At 41.6% G+C, this 23,524-nt stretch overlaps 1 protein-coding gene across 1 annotated transcript; it reads left to right on the top strand.

Annotated features, from left to right (window-relative positions):
• Positions 1-1,752: 1,752 nt before the first annotated feature.
• Positions 1,753-23,236, top strand: SCRG1 (stimulator of chondrogenesis 1). The gene is made up of 3 exons (XM_005300053.4): positions 1,753-1,982; positions 17,545-17,815; positions 19,780-23,236. Exons 2-3 carry the CDS (start codon positions 17,571-17,573, stop codon positions 19,832-19,834), a joined length of 300 nt encoding a protein of 99 aa, XP_005300110.2. The 5' UTR covers positions 1,753-1,982; positions 17,545-17,570; the 3' UTR covers positions 19,835-23,236.
• Positions 23,237-23,524: the final 288 nt, after the last annotated feature.

Below are 23,524 nucleotides of genomic sequence, written 5' to 3'. Positions count from 1 at the left end.
GGCTGGCATAGCCCAGAGGAGAGTGCTTGAAAGACTGATGGAGCTGACACCCAGCTACAACAAGAAAAAACAACCTTGTGCTGGATGCAGGGGGTAACAAGGTGACACAGTCCTTGGTGCCCTGAGAACCATCACAGCAACCCACACCTTATTTGTAAAATAAATTAACAGTCCACCAAAGACTTGGTCAAACAGGTTCCTCATGATTCATCACACCTAGGCTCTGGTAGATTGTTGGTGGGAGCATGTTCCAGAAGCTTGGACCCTCATTTGAGAACATACTGCTACCAGCGCCAGAGAACTGAACCCCAGAAATGGAGCAAAAAGACCGCAGTACATTTTTATTTCTTGTGACAGCACATCAGAAAACGAGGTGCTCTCTTTCAAAATGAAACCATTCATAACAAAATTACTCCAATTGCACATAGAAGAGACTAGGCAATCAGTGTGCAACAATGGCATTATGTGCACATACAAGATCTTATTCTCTTCTCATCACAGTATTATTTCTATATAACTCCAATTACTACAGTGGTGTTCCTGTTGATTTATAGCAATGTAAGGGAGAGTCAGGTCCATAACATCTCACTGCATTAAAAAAAAGACAGGTTGGTGCATGCTGTATTTGCTGACACTACCTGTGCTCTGCGTGGGTAGCCTCAAATAGAGTGCATTACAATAATCTAGTTTTGCGGCATGGATCACTGTGGTGAGCTCCACATCAGAAAAGAAAAGAAATGTTGCAACCTCTGGGCTAGTAGTAGATGAGGAAAACCCACTGACACCTAAAGCTAAAAAACAGTAATAGAGCTAAAATGGCTCAAAGATTAAAACATGAAATGGCTAAGGTGGTTTAGAAACCTTTATCAGAAGGCCTATAAGCATCAATTCCATCTTATCTACCCTAAGCCAACACCCAGCCAGTGTCAAACAGCTGGGATACAGAAATTACAGTGGCAGGATTTGATGAAACCACGAAAAAGAGCCGAGATGTCCATAGTGGCTGATTTGGGACTAGAATACAGGAGTCTTGACTTAAAGCTAAACAATCTATCCCCTAAATTAGTTATTATTAGATGATAACGTAAATTGTATGTAAACCTCTTTCCATTTAAATTAAATACTCGTCTGAATACCTCAATTAAAGTGTTTTAAGGGCACCATTGCACTATTCCACAATATGCTTTTCTGAAATATTGGCTGACTAAGTACTTGGTTTCACCATTACAACGTGATTAAATGTTTTTCCAGTAACAAACTCAATACACTGAAGGTGTGGCAGTGCATCTATTACCAGAAATCCAGTTAAAATAATTACCACAGTTCTCAGTCAGTTCAATTTCAGAACAAACAGAACTCTGAAGTCAAAGGATGACCCAAGCTATTTCATGTGAACATTACATAGGTTTCCATTGCTGGGTCTTCCTGCCTCATCATCAGAGGGCATTTTTATGACACAATGAAAGAAACAAGAGAAAAAGGCAACTAGAAAATATGCTAGGACAATGCATTCGTTCACCAAACTATGCTCTCCTACCAATCCAGATGATCCTGGCAGCTTCACTCACTCCGTTGCTCTACACACACACACTTTTCCAATCATACTTCACCATCACAGAGAGGAAAAAAAACTTTCCAAGAAGTATTTTTTTCCTGCAGGTATTTTACTCCCTGAGGAGGCTTTCTCTCTTTGAATCCTGTATGGACTAGTTGTTTCCAGCTGGAAAGGAGCTGTTCATTTCTTTCTTGTCTGGGTTGGAGTTAGCTGAGAGAGGTAGCTCTCGAAGCCCACCCCCTCGTCCCTGGCTGGATAAGAGAGACTGTCACTCGCAGACAGGAGCCAGGGCAGACAAAGAGGTATTTGTACAACACCTCCCTTCAGCCCTCCCTCTCCTCATCTCCTTTAGCTCCAACTCTCAACTTGTACATTTAAAAAGATACAGCTGCCAAGAAAGTGAGAGAGAGAGAAGCAAAAGAGAAAGGTATGTCTTGCTCCTGCAATTATCCTCATTTATTTGTTCCCCTTCGTGCTAGTTACAGGATGCAAAGCTAGATAAATTACATGTGATGAATGGCATGTGCAGGAGGCACTTTGGGAAGGTTGACATTCACTGTGAGCAAATGATGTGTTGCAGGACAGATGTGCGGAGATAAATCCAGTTTAATTTATTCAGCAAAAGAAAAAAAACAATACTTTTTAACATGTTACTCTTCTTTATAAACTTGGATGTCACCACAGTTCATAGTAAGTTTTCCACTATCATCCACTATTTTCATGCATTCAACATTATTGCAAAAACTGGTGGATGTGAAGAGAAGTGTTTTCACAATGAGCTGCTGTCTGTAGGGAAACTAAATGGGTCTTCATGAAAACCCAATTCCTGGAAAGAAACATGGTATTGATGGGTTTTACAAAGAGGTAATTCATTGAATTCATCCTCGGTGGAGTAGCTGCTGTCCTTACCATGGTTCACAATGTACTGACTGTTCCGGCAAAAGTCCGTTTTTTTGGTTTTTGTTTTGTTTTGTTTAATTTTGAGAAATGCTTCTTCAAACTTATTTAATTCTAAAACTCACACATATGTCATATATCAAGTGATACCCCAGTTCTGCAGATGTTGTTTAATGATTTCCAAAGGCTGCATCTAACAAGTCGCAAGTCTGAACAGTAAATGTCATCAGTTCAGCCTTTTGAAGGTATTTTGGACTAGGGAAGTTTGACAGATGACTGCTAAATGATGTGAAGGGAATTTTGCATTTTGAATGGTGTTGCTAACAGAGTTACTTTTAACTCTTGAACTGTACACCCATTGTGAAGATATCTAAATATATTATCTGTATAGTAATAAAACTATTATTGCACTTTGAACTTAATTGATTAGTCTGTTAATGTAGGATATACCGCCTGTATGACTGTAAAGGACCATACGAAGACAGAGAACCATTTACAATGAAGTATCTTTCATTTTTAAGATGAAGCAGCTAGAGACGCTATAGAATTCTTGACAAATAACTATAAATATGTGTACATTTAAAGTTCAGTACATATATAGCTTACACATTTGTTTCCAAATATGAAAGTCCGAGAAACTGATTTAAAGGAAAAGATATCGAACTAAATTTTTAGTTTCATTCACTCACACTTTTCCTTATTTCTATTGCCTACCCATACCACTAGTGCTCATTACTGACAGCAGCTGCTTGCATGGGACTTACAGCAGTATTAATATTCTCAAGAAACATAGCTCTGTTTATCTTGGCCATTGAGGCAGAGAATTAAAAAAAAAATCGCCCTGTGTATCTAACCATTCCAAAAAATATGCAGTGCCAAATTGCCAGGCAAAACAAGAATTTAGGAACTTCACTGTTAACTTTAGCAATGATTCCTCACTCATCAGGGAATCTTCCCGTCAAACTGTCTATTTTCCAGTCATACAGAAAACTAAAGCTATTTTTGTGACACTGAAATTGTTTCCCTGTCTTAACTTCTTTCACCAATGTCATGTCAAATGCCATCAATGGAGTATTTTATCAAAAAGGACCTATGCAAATGTGGGCAGTTTGCTTCAAATACTTTCAGGAGATTTTATTCCTGTTGGAACTTGAAACTGAATAGTCTTGATAGATTGCACCTATTGGAGCTTCGTGTGATTGACATTGGTGCCTTTTAATGAGGTAGGAAACAGACGTATCGCAGAAAGAAAGGTTACTTACTGGTAACTCTTCAACTCAACCGTGTGAAATGTGTTCAGCAGATTTCACTGGCTGGATAGGTGTCAATGCAATTTTATCTGCACTTGGTGATGGCAGAGAAAACTTGAGTATCTATATTTTATAAAATGCGCACACACACACACCCCACATACCTATTCTCACACACACACACACACACTCTACATCCAGCAACTCTTCATCAGCTATGCAACTTTCCACCTTCATGGGTACCTCAACAGTACTAGTTTAACAGCATAAGGAAAGAGGTCATACCACTAGTTGGTGAGTCAGAGGGTATTCCATATATTGCGCTGCATAGAAGCTCCGCCAAGCCACTACCATCTCTTCCCTTATCTCCACACAGTAGAGTGCTGTATTGACAAAGCTATAGCCTCCATGATCTTGGACACTCCCTGTGACAGTGTACCTCATAAAGCTTTATGGGGGGTGTATGTTTATAAATGTATGTATGACATAACTAGAATATGTTTTGTGCTGCCTGTGCCATGTAATATATCTCCGTAAAGATAATGGTCTACTATATCTATTCATCCTATCTGTACTGTGATAGACCCAGGCCAGTTGGGTACAGCAGAATAGCAGAAGGCAGATATACTGGCCACTGGATTAACAGTTTTCTGTTCCCTGACTGACCAGAGCAGGGGCTGCTCCAGGCTAATGAGAACATCTGACTCCAATTAACCTGCAAAAAGTCAGGTGAGGCTATTAAGCTAATGTGACCACCTGACTCTAATTAAGGCCCCGCTGATACTATAAAAAGGGCTCACTCCAGTCAAGCAGAGGAGAGGAAGTGTGGCTGAAGGACTGGTTAATGAAAACACCCTCAAGTTATTGATAAGGGAGCCCTAAGGTAAGGGAGAAGCAGGAGAGCTGTGGGGAAGTGGCCCAGGGAAATGTAACAACTCTGGCAGTGAAAGGTTGGCTGCCAACAGCTGCTACCATTAGGGTCCCTGGGCCGGAACCCGGAGTAGAGGGCGGGCCCGGGTTCCCCCCAACCCACCACTACAAGAACACCTCCTGGGAGGAGAAGTCAGGCCCCTGTCAGGACAGGAGGCTAAACTGTTCTAAAACAAGCCCTAGGGACAACAGAGACTGTGGGAGTTCTCTCACCAACCTCCTTGCTGGCTTATGATGAAAAGGGCTCAGTAGACTGTAATCCTGGTCCTAGAGAGAGAAGGGCTACGTGGAGGGTCACAGAGAGCCACTGAGGCTACCATATACCGCCTAGAAGCGCAGGACCCACGGGGACAAGGTCTGAGCTCTGCCACAGTACACATATATCATTTTCTACTTGAGGTTAAGAATATGGGCTGTATATTGCTTGGTTTCTAAGTAAGCTTTGTGAGGCATTTGATCAGTTTCTTTAAGAAGGAATTTGCAAGGTTAAGTACCTGATCAGGAAGCACTTGGGGAACAATGCATCTTGGAATGCTCCAATCCACATAAAAAGTCTTCCTGGAGACATACAAGATACCATGTGGACAATGGCTTTGTCCTGTAAAGACTGAGTCATGCAGGCACATGTGAATTGCCCAGGTGACTCCAGAACTCCATCTTGGAGCTGGACTTTGCATAGGAGGGGGGTCTCCACCCACAAGAGAGAGTCTATTTAAACTTGTGGGAGACCCCTCCATTTTGTCTTCAGCTGGCTAAGGAAGGAGCCTCTCCACCCCCCAGGATACCTGAAGGGAACTGGAACAAAGGACAGTAACTCCAGGGGGTGTGAGTGATTGCTGGACCCAGGCTAAACGGAGATTAGCCTGTAAAAGGGAGCATTCTGGAACTGGTGAGGAACTTATCTGTATTTAGTTTGATTACACATAGATTTGTGCATTTTATTTTACTTGGTGACTTACTTTGTTCTGTCTGTTACTACTTGGAACCACTTAAATCCTATTCTCTTCATTTAATAAAATCACTTTTTCCTTATTAATTAACTCAGAGTATGTGTTAATACCTGGGGGAGCAAACAACTGTGCATATCTCTCTATCAGTGTTATAGAGGGCGAACAATTTATGAGTTTACCCTGTATAAGCATTATGCAGGGTAAAACAGATTTATTTGGGTTTAGACCCCATTGGGAGTTTAGCATCTGAGTGCTAAAGACAAGCACACTTCTGTGAGCTGTTTTCAGGTAAACTTGCAGCTTTGGGGCAAGTTATTTAGACCCTGGGTCTGTGTTGGAGCAGACGGGAGTGTCTGGCTCAGCAAGATAGGGTGCTGGAGTCCTGAGCTGGCAGGGAAAACAGGACCAGGGGTAGTCTTGGTACATCAGGTGGCAGCTCCCAAGGGGGTTTCTGTGATCCAACCTGTCACACTCCCCTTTGCAGTTTTCAATCTGAAAATAGCATTTCCTCTAGGACAAACCTTTTTTGAAGGAAGCTCTTTGATTATGAGTTTTATGTAAATTAATATCTATGAAAATAGAGCATTTAAAGAGGACACACTTCAGTGCAAGAGAAACAATGGGTAAACGTTTGAATACTAGACATACCAGACAGGTTATAAAATGAATTGTCATGCAACACCAGTGCCCTCTAGTCCACTATTCTGTCTACAGTTGTTCAGGAGATTATGACCTTTCCTGAATGATGCTGAACTTGTCACAGTTATCCATCCACCCCACTCCTCTCTATGCATTATTATAACACACTGTTAAGGGATGGCTTTGTAGGCCATTAGCTGATGCAGGCCCTTCCGCACACACACTTCTGCTTTATATTCTGAACAGGCTGCCAGTTCAGTTCTGGGTGCAATTGAAGTTGTAGTTATCTTTGAAATTTTAAAAGATCTGGGACCGATTTACCTGAGATCTCTTGCCATGTGTCCTGTGGCAGTTGAGAGCCAGTAAGGCATTCTTGATACCCATACCTGGAAGTGCGAGCCAACATTCCTGGATCAGCAACAGGGTATTTTCAGTTGAGGTCCATGGCCTTTGGAACCTGCTATCTTTAGCAGTCTAGAGACAGAGTCTGACAGAGTTTAGGACACAGCATAAGGATTTCTTTAAAAAGTTAGTCATACTTTTAACAGATCTACAAAATAAATTATTTTTGAGTTGCACGCTGTCATAAGGACCTAATTTTCACTCAGGATTTGGTCTAACTTTCTACAGGGGCAATTTTGCACAACATATAACCGACTAATGTACCTGACTTACAATGGGTGGCCAAACAGCAAGTGTGAAAAATCAGGACAGAGGGTGGAGGGTAATAGGAGCCTATATAAGAAAAAGACCCAAAAATCAGGACTGTCCCTATAAAATCTGGACATCTGGTCACCCTAGACTTACAGACACAAATAGTTCAGTAGTTAAAGATCTATTTGTGCCTGCAATTTATAACATATACAAAATATGGCACAACTAGTTACATTGGGACTAGAAAAACAGAGGCCAACTTTGAAAATCAGGTCCCATATTTTTTTAGGTGTAGTACCATCCAGTATCATCACCTTTAAGCATGATTATATATTCAATGAAAAAAACTTGTACTACTTTGAGACTGCCCTTCGTGTTAACCAGGGTAGAATGTGTCCACACCTTTCCTCCTTAGACTATAAACTCATTTAAGCAGGATTCACTTATGTACTGTTTAGTGCTGGGGAAACTGATTTAAAATAAAAACTATCCTACAAACATACACCATACTTGAGTCCAAAATCTAACTTTAGGCAAAGGTGGGTCAATGTTTACCTTCTTTGAAGGAAAGAGGAATTTATTATTATTTGGCACATTGGCTAGAACAAGTGAAAATAATGCAATCTTTTAAATATTAGACATGGTCCCTGAGGTCTAATGAGCACATTTTATAAATTAAAAGAATAATTAAGTTGGGCTACTCCTTAAGATAAATGTGCATGCAAAAATTCATGTAAACCAGAAAAATAGTTCATTGAATGTCACATCTGTAACAAAGATAAATAAGCATTTGCTTTTATTTTAACTAAGCATACCTGTAGCGGGGTGGTCACCCCACTCATGCCCTGAAGGGCTTAAAACAGCCCTAGAAGAGGGGTGGGATGGGGGAAAAGGCAAGGCTGATTGGGGGGAAAGCAACCACAGGTGGGGCCATGCCCCAATCAGGCCATGGCTGGTCCTATAAGAGGGCTGAGGGACAGAGACTGGGGAGAAAAAACACACTGTCTCTCTAGCCTATTGAGAGAGAAGGATCTGGCTGCCTGGGAAGTTGAGGAGGGTACCTAGGGTGAAGCAGCGCTGGGGAAGGACAGAGGGAGCTGAGGAGCTCCAGCCTACCAAAACCCCAGGCTGCAGGCCTAGTTAAAGGCCTGCAAAAGGTACTGGGGCTGCAGAAAGGCAGCCCAGAGCTAGGCAGAGGCAGCTGGTCCAACCCCCCTTGCTGATGGTGAGTGGTTTACAGACTGCAGTCTGCCGAGCGGGGGCTAGACGATGACTGGTAGTAGCCACTGAAGCGAGGTGGGGATAGGGGGTAGGGCTTCCCCTGGGAGGGGAGACCCAGACAGAGGAGGTACTGCAGTTGGCAGAACCCCTGGACAAAGGGCATCGGGATCTGGGAGGGACATGGGGTCAGCGGCAGGCGAGACATCAGCCGGCAGAGGGTGCTCTGGAGCTGGAAAAGAGCTAATTCCCTGGACAACCAGCAGGAGATGCCACGCGGCTGAGTTGTCACCCTGCCACAGTACCCATAACAAAACATATAAAACTTTTAAACCAAATTTTTTTGTACATAATGTTAGCATAAGCATGTATGTTAGTGTAAAAGACCAGAATAATGAGGTGCCCATGAGTAGTATTAAACTAATAATGCCAGTTTTAACCCTATAATGTTAGTGTTTTTTCTAAATGGGCTTAAGACTCCAGAAACTGATTTTCTTAGGCAGTTATATCTCTGTTGTTTTGTGTAGATAATTTGTCAAAATGGGTGAAGGATTGGAAGAGCAGCAGGGTGGAAATATCAATGTAACTGTCTATGAAAATTAATTGAATCAAGTACGTGGTAAAGTAGTATGTGTGTCCGACAATGTTTTGTGTTTTAACATGTGGTCCTTCTCTGAAAAGTGACTAAAAATGGCATGGCAGGGTTACATGTTTAAGTGATTTCCATATCAAACATGCTTCGTTTACAAAAGACTTCCCCTCCCCCGCCCAGCCTGCTATCAATCCTGCAACCTCGACCTGAGATCGGAGAGTCAAAATGGGTTTTTCCTTGATCATCATAATCATACATTATAAATATTCTAGAGGTCAAATTGTATCCCCATTTGTCCCACAGTATTCAGGTTATGCATTCAATTCTCCAGCTTAGGTGACCAGACAGCAAATGTGAAAAATCGGGACGGGGGTGAGGAGTAATAGGAACCTATATAAGACCCAAAAATCGGGACTGTCCCTATAAAATCGGGACATCTGGTCACCCTACTCCAGCTGCATGAGAGCCTAGAATCCAGCTCATAGTCTCTTAGCTGAGTTGGGTCTATAATGTTAGGATTTTGTTGCTTTTTGGTCTTATTTGACTGTAGAGCAGATATAAGTAGGAATACATACAAGAATCAAATCCGTTGAATGAAAAGATGCAGTATTTGTCTGGGCTGGTTATCAGGGTAGAGTCACTCTTTAAATCTAGAGAGGGATTGGAATGTTTGTATCAAGCTAAAAGAAATGTAAACAAACATTGTCTCTCTATCCTTCAATATTCTGCTGGTAAAAACCAAGCTGAGCCACAGCTCAGATCCTGGCCTAATTTACAAATGAATGCAAGTTGGGTGCTCTTCTCCAACTCCCTCTGTGTAACATGTTCAATAGTCTCTGTTTCATGGAAGGGCTGGATTAGAATAGCAGGCAGTTTTGGAAGTCAGGACAGAGGTGCACTGTTAGTGCTGTGACGAGCCTGAACTCCCTCTGCTATGCTTGGTCTTTCACTTTCTTGAAAAGTAAAACCAATCATGTGCAGAAGTCTGCAGTTGAACTAAGTCAACAAAATTTCCCCTTCCCCTTCTGCACTTAGGACCAAAGAATCCCATGCACTGCTCCAGGCTGGGGACTGACTGGCTAAGTGGCAGTTCAGCAGAAAAGGACCAGGGGATTACAGTGGATGAGAAGCTGGATATGAGTCAACAGTGTGCCCTTGTTGCCAAGAAGGCTAACAGCATATTGGACTGCATTAGTAGGAGCATTGCCAGCAGATCGAGGGAAGTGATTATTCCCTTCTATTCGGCACTGGTGAGGCCACAGCCGGAGTATTGTGTCCAGTTTTGGGACCCCTACTACAGAAAGGATGTGGACAAATCGGAGAGAGTCCAGCGGAGGGCAACAGAAATTATTAGGGGGCTGGGGCACATGACTTATGAGGAGAAGCTGAGGGAACTGGGCTTATTTAGTCTGCAGAAGAGAAGAGTGAAGGGAGATTTGATAGCAGCCTTCAACTACCTGAAGGGGGGTTTCAAAGAGGATGGAGCTAGGCTGTTCGCAGTGGTGGCAGATGACAGAACAAGGAGCAATGGTCAGGCCCTCTCAGAAGTCCAGAGATGCCCAGGCCACTTCCAGCTTTTGAGGCCCCTAGTCATAATAAAAAATGACGACACATGAAAACAAAATAAGGCACCAAAAAAAGTGAGATATAATGTGAATATTTTTTTTATTTAACAAATGCTTTCCTAGCCTCTCTCTGTACCAATGTACTAATTATTGAGGAAAAAATCTAGCTTCATGCAATGTCACAGTTGATATTAAGCATGGAGAACCCATTCAAATGCTCTTGTCCCATAGTTGAACAGTGATAGATCGTCACCTGCTTCAACACATTGAAGGTGCGTTCACCAGGCAAACTGACAAAAATACGCAATGCAATTGTGATAATAGGAAACACCCCAGAGAGACAAAGTTCGAGTATTTCTTGAAGCAATTCCTTTGGCTTGCAATCCAATTTAAAGTTCATGGAATATATTTGTTTGAGGAAGATGACCTTGTCACTGAGGTCTTGAGATTTCTTTGTTGTACTGTTGCTGAAAGTGTTCATCTGCAGAAAGTAGATCTTCATTACTTAGTCTGTTGAACTGCAAAAGAAACCCAAAAAAGTACAAATTAGTCAGTGACTCAAATCAACAAATAAGATCTGATTGAATATAGTCAGTGATGACAAGGAAGACACTGACCCTATAATGCTGCTTGGCATCGGATTCAGTAGGTAAGTAGTGATTGGTGGAGAACTCAGCTGAAATGCCAATATTCTGTGCTACTAATTTAGACTCAGTCAGGATTGCAACCTATTGTCCACAAATCTGTTGACTGTCATTGATAAGACTGTCAATGTTATTCCTCTCAACATCAAGTGTAGCATTGTGTGCTTCAAATACCATATTAGTTTGGTGGATCATTTTAAGTAGCTTCATCCACAAAGATGACATCAGAATAAATTCAAATTTGGACGTGTGCTTCTGAATAGACTGAAGTTCAGTTCGAGCCTGTGCAATGAGATTCACACAAATGCTGAATGGTACACAAATGCTGAAAAGACTTAAAACGAAGGAATACTAATTAAGAACTCAAAATGAAACAGTCAGACAGGTTATTATCCTTATCACTGAATCAAAACTCAAGCACACAAGGTATAATATAACAGTCTGAGCTGAAGACAAAAGGGATGACATAGTGTGTGTGTGTGTGTGTGTATGTGTATGTGTATGTGTATATAGATATAGAGATAGATAAATAAACACAGTCATGGATACAGACAGAGGGATAATGTCCAAAAATTACAAACGTGTGTCCTCACGAAACTCACTGTACAAGATAGTCCTCTCAAATTTTCACTTTGAATCTGGGCCTATAGACTACGAAAGCCTATAATGATGGCCAGGCTACCAAGCTAGGGCTCAACTAACCAACCAGTCACCTCTTTTAGCTACCATATGAAGATGATAACGAGGAATTCTCATACATAAATAATTCCTAAGGGATTACACTATGAAATTAGGTCGAATTTATAGAAGCCGGTTTTATAGAAATTGGTTTTATACAGTTGATTGTATGTGTCCCCACATAAAATGCTCTACGTGCATTAAGTCGGCGGACCGCATCCACAGTACCGAGGCTAGCGTCGACTTCCGGAGTGTTGCACTGTGGGTAGCTATCCCACAGTTCCCGCAGTCTCCGCCGCCCATTGGAATTCTGGGTTGAGATCCCAATGCCTGATGATGCAAAAACAGTGTCGCGGGGGGGTTCTGGGTACATGTCGTCAGGCCCCTCCCCCTCCATCAGAGCAATGGCAGACAATCAATTTGCGCCTTTTTACCTGGGTTACCTGTGCAGACCACATACCACGGCAAGCATGGAGCCCGCTCAGCTCACCGTCACCATATGTCATCTGGGTGCCGGCAGACGTGGTACTGCATTGCTACACAGCAGCAGCTAATTGCCTTTTTGCAGTAGACGGTACAGTATGATTGGTAGCCGCCATCATCGTATTCCTCAGTGAGTTCGGTCAGAGGCACCTGGGCAGACATGTTTTGTCTCCTGGAGACTCAGTCCTGCCGGCAGTCCTACTGCACTGTCTTGACAATGATGGCTAGCACTCGTAATAAAGCATCTTCTGCCAAGCACCCAGAAGATGCCGATGGCGATCAGTCATGCTGCAGCGTCTGCTGCCAGCCTAAGATGTAAAAGCTAGATGGACCAGATTTGTTCTGTATTCATTTGCTTCCCCCTCCCTTCGTGAAATCAACGGCCTGCTAAACCCAGGGTTTTGAGTTCAATCTTTGGGGGGGGCCATTCTGTGTGACAGTTGTTTGTGTTTCTCTCTGATGCACAGCCACCTTTGTTGATTTTAATTCCCTGTAAGCCATGTCGTCACTCGCCCCTCCGTCAGACAATAGTTTCGCACCTCTTTTCAGCCCAGACACCATATCACTGGGATCATGGAGCCTGCTCAGATCACCACGGCAATTATGAGCACTATGAACACCACGCGCATTGTCCTGGAGTATATGCAGAGCCAGAACATGCCAAAGCAAAACCAGGCGAGGAGGCAATTGCAGCGTGGCAACGAGCGTGATGAGGAAATTGACATGGACATAGACCTCTCACAAAGTACAGGCCCCAGCAATGTGCAAATCATGGTGTTACTGGGGCAGGTTCATGCCGTGGAATGCCGATTCTGGGCCCGGGAAACAAGCACAGACTGGTGGGACCGCATCGTGTTGCAGGTGTGGGACGATTCCCAGTGGCTGCAAAACTTTCGCATGTGTAAGGGCACTTTCATGCAACTTTGACTTGATTTCCCCTGCCTTGAAGCGCCAGAATACCAGGATGAGAGCAGCCCTCACAGTTGAGAAGCGAGTGTCCATAGACCTATGGAAGCTTGCAACGCCAGACAGCTACCGGTCAGTTGGGAATCAATTTGGAGTGGGCAAATCTACTGTGGGGGCTGCTGTGATCGAAGTTGCCAGGGCAATAAAAGACCTGCTGATATCAAGGGTAGTGACTCTGGGAAACATGCAGGCCATAGTGTATGGCTTTGCTGCAATGGGATTCCCAAACTGTGGTGGGGCAATAGATGGAACCCATATCCCTGTCTTGTCACCGGAGCACCAAGCCACCGAGTACATAAACTGCAAGGGGTACTTTTCAATGCTGCTGCAAGCCCTGGTGGATCACAAGGGACATTTCACTAACATCAGCGTGGGATGGCCATTTAAAATGGGTTTGCAATGTAAAAGGAGGGGCTGCGGTTTCCGGGTTAACATGCAGCACAAACCCAACTACCCCCACACACACACCCAATTCTCTGGGATGATCACTTCACCCCTTCCCCACACCACGTGGCTAACAGCAGGGAACATTTCTGTTCAGCCGAGCAGGAATAGGCACCTCTGAATGTCCCCTTAATAAAATCACCCCATTTCAACCAGGTGACCGTGAATGATATCATTTTCCTGAGGATAACAAAGAGAGATAAGGAATGGATGTTGTCTGCATGCCAGCAAACACCGGGACCATATGCTGCCATGCTTTGTTATGCAATGATTCCAGACTATGTGCTACTGGCCTGGCGTGGTAAAGTGTCCTACCATGGCGGATGGGGTAAGGCAGCCCTCCCCAGAAACCTTTTGCAAAGGCTTTGGGAGTACATGAAGGAGAGCTTTCTGGAGATGTCCCTGGAGGATTTCCGCTCCATCCCCATACACGTTAACAGACTTTTCCAGTAGCTGTACTGGCCGCGATTGCCAGGGCAAATTAATCATTCATCATTAAACCCACTTGCTTTTAAACCATGTGTAATATTTACAAAGGTACACTCACCAGAGGTCCCTTGTGCGCCCTCAGGGTCTAGGAGCATGCTTTGGGTGAGTTCAGGGGTTACTGGTTCCAGGTCCAGGGTGATAAACATATCCTGGCTGTTGGGGAAATAGGTTTCTCCGCTTCCTTGCTGTGAGCTGTCTTTATTGTCTTCATGGTCATCTTCCTCGTATCCCGAACCCACTTCCCTGTTGCGTGATTCTCCATTGATGGAGTCAAAGCACACGGTTGGGGTAGTGGTGGCTGCACCCCCTAGCATGGCATGCAGCGCCGCGTAGAAGCGGCATGTTTGCGGCTCTGCCCCGGACCTTCCGTTTGTCTCTCTGGCTTTGTGGTACGCTTGCCTTAGCTCCTTAATTTTCACGCGGCACTGCTGTGTGTCCCTGGTATGGCCTCTGTCCTTCATGGCCTTTGAGACTTTTTCTAAAATTTGTCATTTCATTTACTGCTATGGAATTCAGCTAGCACTGATTCGTCTCCCCATATGGCGAGCAGATCCCGTACCTCCCGTTCGATCAATGCTGGAGCTCTTTTGCGATCTTGGGACTCCATCATGGTTACCTGTGCTGATGAGCTCTGCGTGGTCACCTGTGCTCTCCACGCTGGGCAAACAGGAAACGAAATTCAAAAGTTCGCGGGGCTTTTCCTGTCTACCTGGTCAGTGCATCTGAGTTGAGAGTGCTGTCCAGAGCGGTCACAATGAAGCACTGTGGGATAGCTCCCGGAGGCCAATAACGTCAAATTCCATCCACACTACCCCAAATCCAACCCACAAAGGCCGATTTTAGCACTAATCCCCTCGTCGGAGGTGAAGTAAAGAAACCGGTTTAAAGGGCCCCTTAAGTCGAAAAAAAGGGCTTCGTCGTGTGGACGTGTCCAGGCTTAATTCGATTTAACGCTGCTAAATTTGACCTAAACTCGTAGTGTAGACCAGGCCTTAGTCAACTAGACATAAACTATAAAGACACTTAATGTAACAGTTCTCTACATTTCAACATGCACTTGATCCAGCACCAGCCACTAGTAGTGATTTGTTTATATAATCAGCTGATCTGAGACCACACGTTCATCACAGTCTAATCTTGTGCCATCAGAACAGATATATTTTTATTGGTATTTATGAACATTTTTAACTCTTTAATATGTCAAAATCTATATCAGTTAACCAAAAAATTGTCTTTTGCCAAATCACATCTCTTATTTGCTTAAATTTGCAGCTCTAAACAGAGAGTCACATTTTGGTCCGATAGGGATGTGCATAAAAACAAGTTGTGAAACTTATCAAATGCCAAAAAATTAAGAAGGGTCTACATTTGAGGCCCTCTTTGAGCTTGAGGCCCAGGCCAAATGGCCCTCCTGCCCCCCCCCCCCCCCGCCCCTCTGATTGGCTCTGGCAATGGTCTCAAGTTTCAGTGTGGGAGGTCTAGGTTGGATATTAGGAAACACTATTTCACTAGGAGGGTGGTGAAGCACTGGAATGGGTTACCTAGGGAGGTGGTGGAATCTCCATCCTTAGAGGTTTTTAAGGACCAGCTTGACAATGCCCTGGCTGGGATGATTTAGTTGGGGTTAGTCCTGCTTTGAGCAGGGGATTGGACTAGATGACCTCTGAGGTCTCTTCCAATCCTAATCTTCTATGATTCTATTATAATACATTTAGTAGGTCATGCTAGCATGTAATTTCTACCACATTTGGGAGAAATAGGTAGAATAATCTTACTAATCTATTAGAATTCTTTGAAGGTGTCAACAAACATGTGGACAAGGGGGATCCAGTGGACAGTGTACTTAGATTTCCAGAAAGCCTTTGACAAGGTCCCTCACCAAAAGCTCTTATGTAAATTAAGCTGCCATGGGATAAAAGGGAAGGTCCTTTCATGGATTGAGAACTGGTTAAAAGACAGGGAACAAAGGGTAGGAATTAATGGTAAATTCTCAGAATGGAGAGGGGTAACTAGTGGTGTTCCCCAAGGGTCAGTCCTCGGACCGATCCTATTCAACTTATTCATAAATGATCTGGAGAAAGGGGTAAACAGTGAGGTGGCAAAGTTTGCAGATGATACTAAACTGCTAAAGATACTTAAGTCCAAAGCAGACTGTGAAGAACTTCAAAAAGATCTCACAAAACTAAGTGATTGGGCAACAAAATGGCAAATGAAATTTAATGTGAATAAATGTAAAGTAATGCACATTGGAAAAAATAACCCCAACTATACATACAATATGATGGGGGCTAATTTAGCTACAAGTCAGGAAAAAGATCTTGGAGTCATCGTGGATAGTTCTCTGAAAATGTCCACGCAGTGTGCAGAGGCGGTCAAAAAAGCAAACAGGATGTTAGGAATCATTAAAAAGGGGATAGAGAATAAGACTGATAATATCTTATTGCCCTTATATAAATCGATGGTACGCCCTCATCTCGAATACTGTGTACAGATGTGGTCTCATCTCAAAAAAGATATACTGGCACTAGAAAAGGTTCAGAAAAGGGCAACTAAAATGATTAAAGGTTTGGAACGGGTCCCATATGAGGAGAGATTAAAGAGGCTAGGACTCTTCAGCTTGGAAAAGAGGAGACTAAGGGGGGATATGATAGAGGTATATAAAATCATGAGTGATGTGGAGAAAGTGGATAAGGAAAAGTTATTTACTTATTCCCATAATACAAGAACTAGGGGTCATCAAATGAAATTAATGGGCAGCAGGTTTAAAACAAATAAAAGGAAGTTCTTCTTCACGCAGCGCACAGTCAACTTGTGAAACTCCTTACGTGAGGAGGTTGTGAAGGCTAGGACTATAACAGAGTTAAAAGAGAACTGGATAAATTCATGGAGGTTAAGTCCATTAATGGCTATTAGCCAGGACGGGTAAGGAATGGTGTCCCTAGCCTCTGTCTGTCAGAGGGTGGAGATGGATGGCAGGAGAGAGATCACTTGATCATTGCCTGTTAGGTTCACTCCCTCTGGGGCACCTGGCATTGGCCACTGTCGGTAGACAGGATACTGGGCTAGATGGACCTTTGGTCTGACCCGGTACGGCCTTTCTTACGTAATAAGAATGAAACAACTTCAGTAGAGTCATCATAATTTTGTAATGATTTAAAAGAGCCAAAAAGCATCAAGAAACTGGGGAAATGTATCTGAACATTTCCACACTGCTTTGTTAACGTTATTATGCTCCAAACATATACAACTACATGAAAGTAGACATTCATACCAGTGAGCTGGTCTAATTCTCTCAAAGCCATTTCCTGAAGGAGAAAAGCAAAAGAAACATCAAAACTGCCAGCAATAAAAGGCTCAATTCATGAGAAATAAGAATAGGGTGCAGAGAGGGCAGTGAAAGTTAACTCCACAACAGTGAAGCAGCAATACCTTCTATCTCCTGGGAAATAATCCTCTCCAGCACAGTGGTCCAACTCCCAAAAATCCTCAGGATAAATTGGATGGAAGCTAGAGAAATGAATTAAGCAACCTGCACAAAAACTGATCTATTCAGCATCAATACATGTCTAATGTGCCTCTTTTCTCATTAGCACTCCTGTCAAAAGCAAGCTTTGGAATGATGAAAATGAAGATTCTATCAGCTCTTGTTTTGCTGAGCATGCTGCTTGGTACTAACATGATGCCTTTCAGTCGACTTTCTTGTTACAAGAAAGTGCTAAAAGATCGCAACTGTCACAGCATCCCAGAAGGTGTGGCCAGTCTTCGACGCATTGATGGAAATCTTCAAGACCACTTCTGGGAAGGGCAAAGTTGTGAGATGATCTGTTACTGCAATTTTAGCGAATTACTCTGCTGCCCAAAGTAAGGCAACTTTCTGTTACATAGAATTTTACATGTTTCTATGGATTTAAACAAGTGCTCATTACATTTCACTGTAGTATAGACTACTACTTAAGGGACCAGCTTTCGTTTCAAAGAAATGAAATATTTTATCAAGCTTAGAAGTTAGACCAAGATTTGGCCATTTTCTTATCATTTCATTTGCTTTTTTTTTAAGTAAAGGGGAAGATTGACATTGTGTTTGCTTAAAGTATTAAATCACACATCCCACTACAGACCTGATGTAACATTATTTACTTCAGTGAGCTTATAGTAGGCTGAATTTTGCCCCTTGTTCTTTACTTACTTGACCCAGGACATATAAAAATTGGGCTCTTTGAACTAATCCCTTGATTTTTTCAGCCAATAATTTCAGCACCCATTAGTGAAGACCAGTTTTTCAAAAGAGATGAGAAAGACCTAAGGTTCTTGCTGCATGGTAAAATATGTCATTGCCTCTGTATATTAGTTGGTGCAGATATTTCATCTAAATAAGTTGAACTACTGCAAGAGAGACATTTACAATAAAAAGTCTGCAGAAAAGTGAATGGGGAAAAAAACTGAATTGAAAAGCATTCAGAAGTTACCTAAAAACCTCAACACTTCCCCCACCTCTACTTGTAGTATCATAGACAGTGTTGCACATTAACAATGAAGGATAGTGACAAATACTCCCAATGTTCATTAGCAGATCTTGTTGGAAAAACTCTAGTGGAACAATTCAGTCAAAATCTAAATGATTTGTGAAATCATGTCAATTTCCCTGAAACTTGGTTTCAGGGAAAAATTCTGACAATGTCCAAACATGTTGCCTCACCATTTTTGGAATTAAACATTTTATTTTTTTGTTTGTTTTAAAATTACTTTGTTTCAAAATCTTTATTTTGTATACTATATAATAAAAATTTAAAAAGCCAAAATGGAAACAATTTTCCCCATGAATTTTCTTTTGGGAGAACGTCACAGTTTTCAGACTCCCCCTCCCCCCAATTCTGAATGAAGCCAAATTTCAAAGTCCTTTATTACACAGAATTTCCATCCTCCACTCAGCTCTATTCATTAGGTTTATAATGGCATATTTTTCCCTATACTACCCTATCCAATTTCATTGCTTTGTAAGAGTAGGTCCTAACAAATATTTATTTCATTCAACGTTAAAGACCACACCCTTTGCTCCAGGTGCTCTAGAATAACTAAAACCCACAAAGAATAAAATCATATTAGCCTGTCCTTACTATGCCACAGTAACCTGAATGATCCCTGCACTGATCACCTGTATTTCTCAACTCACCCTCTCCTGAAATGTCCTAAAGAGGAGCTTTTCAGCATGTCTGAAGGGTTAATAAAATCAGGCTGTGTGGGAATGAATTCCAAAGTCACTCTGCCAGCAACCCACTTCCTTTTAAACTAGGCGGCATGGTTTAACAGCAACTTTCATAAATAAGAGCAACTTTTCATATTTCCCATTCCCTCCAAAATCACTGCAGGTACCTAGATAAGGCACAGTATTTGCTTGCTAACTCACAACAAGTCTTCAAAATCTTAGATAAAGAAAGCTTTTACTAGACTACAATACAAAAGATCTCTTTGCATACCACAAAAGACCCTCATCTTGGAGTTCAGTACAAAAGCCTCACTTAACTGTGTATGTGCACATTTTCTATGCATCTTTTTTAGAATTTATCTCAATAAAACTGAAATTATGCCACCAGGATGAAGTCCTAGCCCCACTGTGGTGCTTGGCAGTTTTGCCATTGACTTCAGTGGAACGAGGATTTCCACTTGTCAGAAGTTTAGTTTCTACTGCCACTGAAGCTTGTGCACTTCTTCAGATTTGTATTTAAACACAAACCAAAACAGCAAAGCAGTTGTAGATGGGTTTCATTTTAGAGTTTCCGATAATTTATGATGACCTTAAAACTGAAATACCTGATAATTTCTTTCAGAGGTATTTTCTTTGGACCAAAGATCTCTTTTGTCATCCCTTGCAACAATCGATGAGCATCATGTGTACCAGTGAGAAGACGCACACAGGACTTCACAACAGGAGATAAACAATGTTGTCATAGAAAATCTAAAAAAGAACAGGAGTACTTGTGGCACCTTAGAGACTAACACATTTATTAGAGCATAAGCTTTCGTGGACTACAGCCACTTCTTCGGATGTATATAGAGTGGAATATATATTGAGGAGATATATATACACACATACAGAGAGCATGAACAGGTGGGAGTTGTCTTACCAACTCTGAGAGGCCAATTAAGTAAGAGAAAAAAACTTTTGAAGTGATAATCAAGGTAGCTCAGTACAGACAGTTTGATAAGAAGCAAGTGTGAGAATACTTACAAGGGGAGATAGATTCAATGTTTGTAATGGCTCAGCCATTCCCAGTCCTTATTTAATCCTGAGTTGATTGTGTCTAGTTTGCATATCAATTCCTTTACTAGTTTTGAGAGCTCATTCTTAATCTTTCCCTGTTTGCTGTATAGGATGCTGATCAGGTGGTTTTGCAGTTTCTTTGAGAGTGTGTGACACAGTCTCTCAGCATAGTCTGTGTGATATGTTCCTTTCTATTCCTTTCTACAGCACTAGAGTGCAGAGCCTTACTGTACCAAGTAGTATACGTTTCCCTTTCTGTATGTAGAAGTAACCATGGTTTGAAGCTTTAATGGTAAAGCTCTCCTTTCTAACTTGGTAGTTATATTAGTTTTCATTAGAAGGATTTAAGAAGGGTGCAGTAGAACCTCCTTAATTCATTGTGCAACCCAGACAGTCTCAAAAGATCTGGTGTTGTCATTCCACCTCTCAAAGATTTAGGGTCAAATTTTCAGCTGCTATAAGGCAGTGTAACGCCTCACTACACTGTTTTACTCCCATCGAAGCCCTTAGCAGCAGTTCACTGTACTGCAATTTCATATCAATAAGTCTTCATTACTTTAACAAAAAGTAACATTGAAATCAGTGGGAGCTGCTGTGCGTTCAGCACTTTTGAAAATCAGGTCACTTTATTTAGGTGCCTAAATAAGGTTTGAGGACCCTAACTTTTTACATCTGTTTTTGAATATCTTGGTCTAAAAAGCTTGTTAATCCCCTTGAAGTCAATAGCAAGACTCCCACTAGCTTCCATGGAAACACAATTGGACTCTAAATTCACAAAATAGTTATTCATAATGGGGCCTTATTTAAACTCCTCTTTGCACTTTTGGTGTTTAGTACCCAGCTGCTATAATGTATATATTCAGTAAAACAGCTACTGGTGATGAGCCTGATCCAATATCTTTGGAAGACAATGGGCCCTGATTCAGGCCTCGTTTGAACTATAGCACATCTCAGTAGTAACTTTAAAATGCTAGTTCCCTATCTTTAATATAGCCCTTTAGGAAAAGACAGGTATATAATTAGACACAGAGACTAGCATTCTAAGCATGTACACCAATGAAAGCTGTATGCCATAAGTATTAAATGTTTCTTTTCATTAACATATGGTAATTCCTAGAGCTACCAAGTTAATCAGATGGAAAAGTGTGAAAATATCTAGTGCAAAATATGAAACTTTAATATAGCTATCTTGTGCTATTCTTTTTCATTGACACTTTCTGCAGTAGTCATTTTATGTAAATTACATAGCATTAAAAAAAAAATCACTATTGCCTAATAGACAACCATACTTCACTTACATGACAACTTTGTATCAAATACAAAATATGTTCAGAAACTTTGCTGTCTATAACAGTTGGATGATTGTAATCTTGTACCTAGTTGGTCTGAGTGTTTGCTGGACTATATGCAAATGATAATAAATGTGTATTCAATTAATCAATTATGTTTATTAAGTGACTTGCACCAAATAGTTTCACAATGACCAGTTGCAGGACAGATGCAATTTTTTAGAAAGTCTCAGTTTACCTGTCCCTCATTCACTGGTTTTCCCACAGCCTGATCAAACTATGCAAAAAAGCCCTGAGCAGAGTCCAGAGACAAACTGTTAATCTCTGCAGATACAAATAAGACCTGCTGAAACCAAGGGATGTCTGGAAAGCTTGAAGGCCTTGTCCTGCCATCTATCAGCAAGGTGTGGAGAGACAAGCTTTCTCCTTCCTCTTCCAGCTTCTACCTGAATTACACTATGCTTGCCTCTGCTGCTCACAACTTTCCAAAGCAGTAGCAGCAGAACTGACAATTGTCATCTTCACATCTTCATACAGCATTCTGAATGTGGCAGTAAAATTGACCAGTTCCGTGAAATTCACCAATTTCCTTCTTCTACTGCTGGTTGGGGAAGGCTCTGCAAGCTGCAGATTCAAAAAGACAGCACCACATCTTCTCTTATGCAGGAGGTTATAATTGCCACAGTATTAAGAACCAGAAACAATGTTTTGTTTTTTAAGAACAGAAGCTTAAGACTGGAAGTTTAGTTTCTGTTAAAACTTAGGCTTTTGGCTTCCTCTTGCACCAAGGAAAGTTTCCACTCACCTGTCAAGTATCCAAGAGGATATTTCAAGCCCTGTCATGTGTAATATGATTAAAATGCAATAGAAGCTTAAATACATCCACATTTTGGGCATCCTACTTATTATCTTACTGAATTTAACCTACTCTATTTCCATCAGTAGGATGGTGCCATTCAAGGTAATACTTAGTTTTCAAAGCACTTTACAAACGTTACAATGAACGCACACATTAGAAGAGAAGGTTCATGAGTAGGAGTACTGAATTCAGGCAAATAGCTATGTCTGGTTGTACAGTGCTGGCCGAAGTTTGATCAAGAGTGTGAAAATTCATAGGACATGGCAAATGCAAAAGAAATTCCATCACTGCTAATTACTGGGAAAACAGCCAGTTTGAGCCTGGGGATTATTTCCATCAGTGAAGGGCTACAGGTAAGGAAAAACAAAGAACCACATAGGAATAAAAGCAAGTTTTTGAGAACAGCGAGACCCTGCTAAATCACCATATCTAGCAGCATGTGGGACAGAGTAAACAATATTACTTTCACACATTTTTCTTAAAGTGAAGGTAGCTCATCATTGATCAAAAACTTATGTTCAGAGTTTTATATCAACCATGCCTCAGTGAGCATAGAGAGATGCTGCATTCTTCTCAGTTTTAAGATGCCATCTCACTTGTTTCTCCTCACAGCTCAGAAGACAAAGCAGAAAATTGCATGTCATCCAGAACTTCATTGTTCTCATAAGGGTTCAGTGGAAATACAGGAGGTTTTGTGTTGTGTCATAGCTGTCACTCAATGTTGTAAACTTTACTAAAATATATACATTTAGATGCAAGTGCTATATGTAAAGGTAACAATTCTTTAAATTAATGAGCTTTATGCATTTTCCAGCCGTGAGTTAATGCAGACCTCACCGGAGCAAGACACAGTATGTTTATTAAATAATATTGAAACACAGCATGAGTTCCTCAGCCTTCCTTTCTCCAATGCAATTTCTAGGTAGTAGCATATGTAGATCAATAGAGAATCATTGTTCAAAGAAACAGAAGTTTTCCATTATAAATGATGATAGTCTTTCCATCTTCATGTGGATATTTGAGCACTAAATAGCTGCCATCATTTTTATATAGTAGCATGATGGTCCTGAGGCTTAGCAGTGCATATCCCAGAGGTGAAGAAACTAGAGATCTCAAAAAACCCTCTATTAAGATCTTTGCATACCAGAATTCTAAAAGAAAAA

Source organism: Chrysemys picta, chromosome 5 (assembly GCF_011386835.1).
Source record: "Chrysemys picta bellii isolate R12L10 chromosome 5, ASM1138683v2, whole genome shotgun sequence".
Taxonomy (NCBI): domain Eukaryota; kingdom Metazoa; phylum Chordata; order Testudines; family Emydidae; genus Chrysemys; species Chrysemys picta.
The sequence above is the reverse complement of the archived record's forward strand: the minus strand, read 5'-3'. Positions and strand labels throughout refer to the sequence as shown.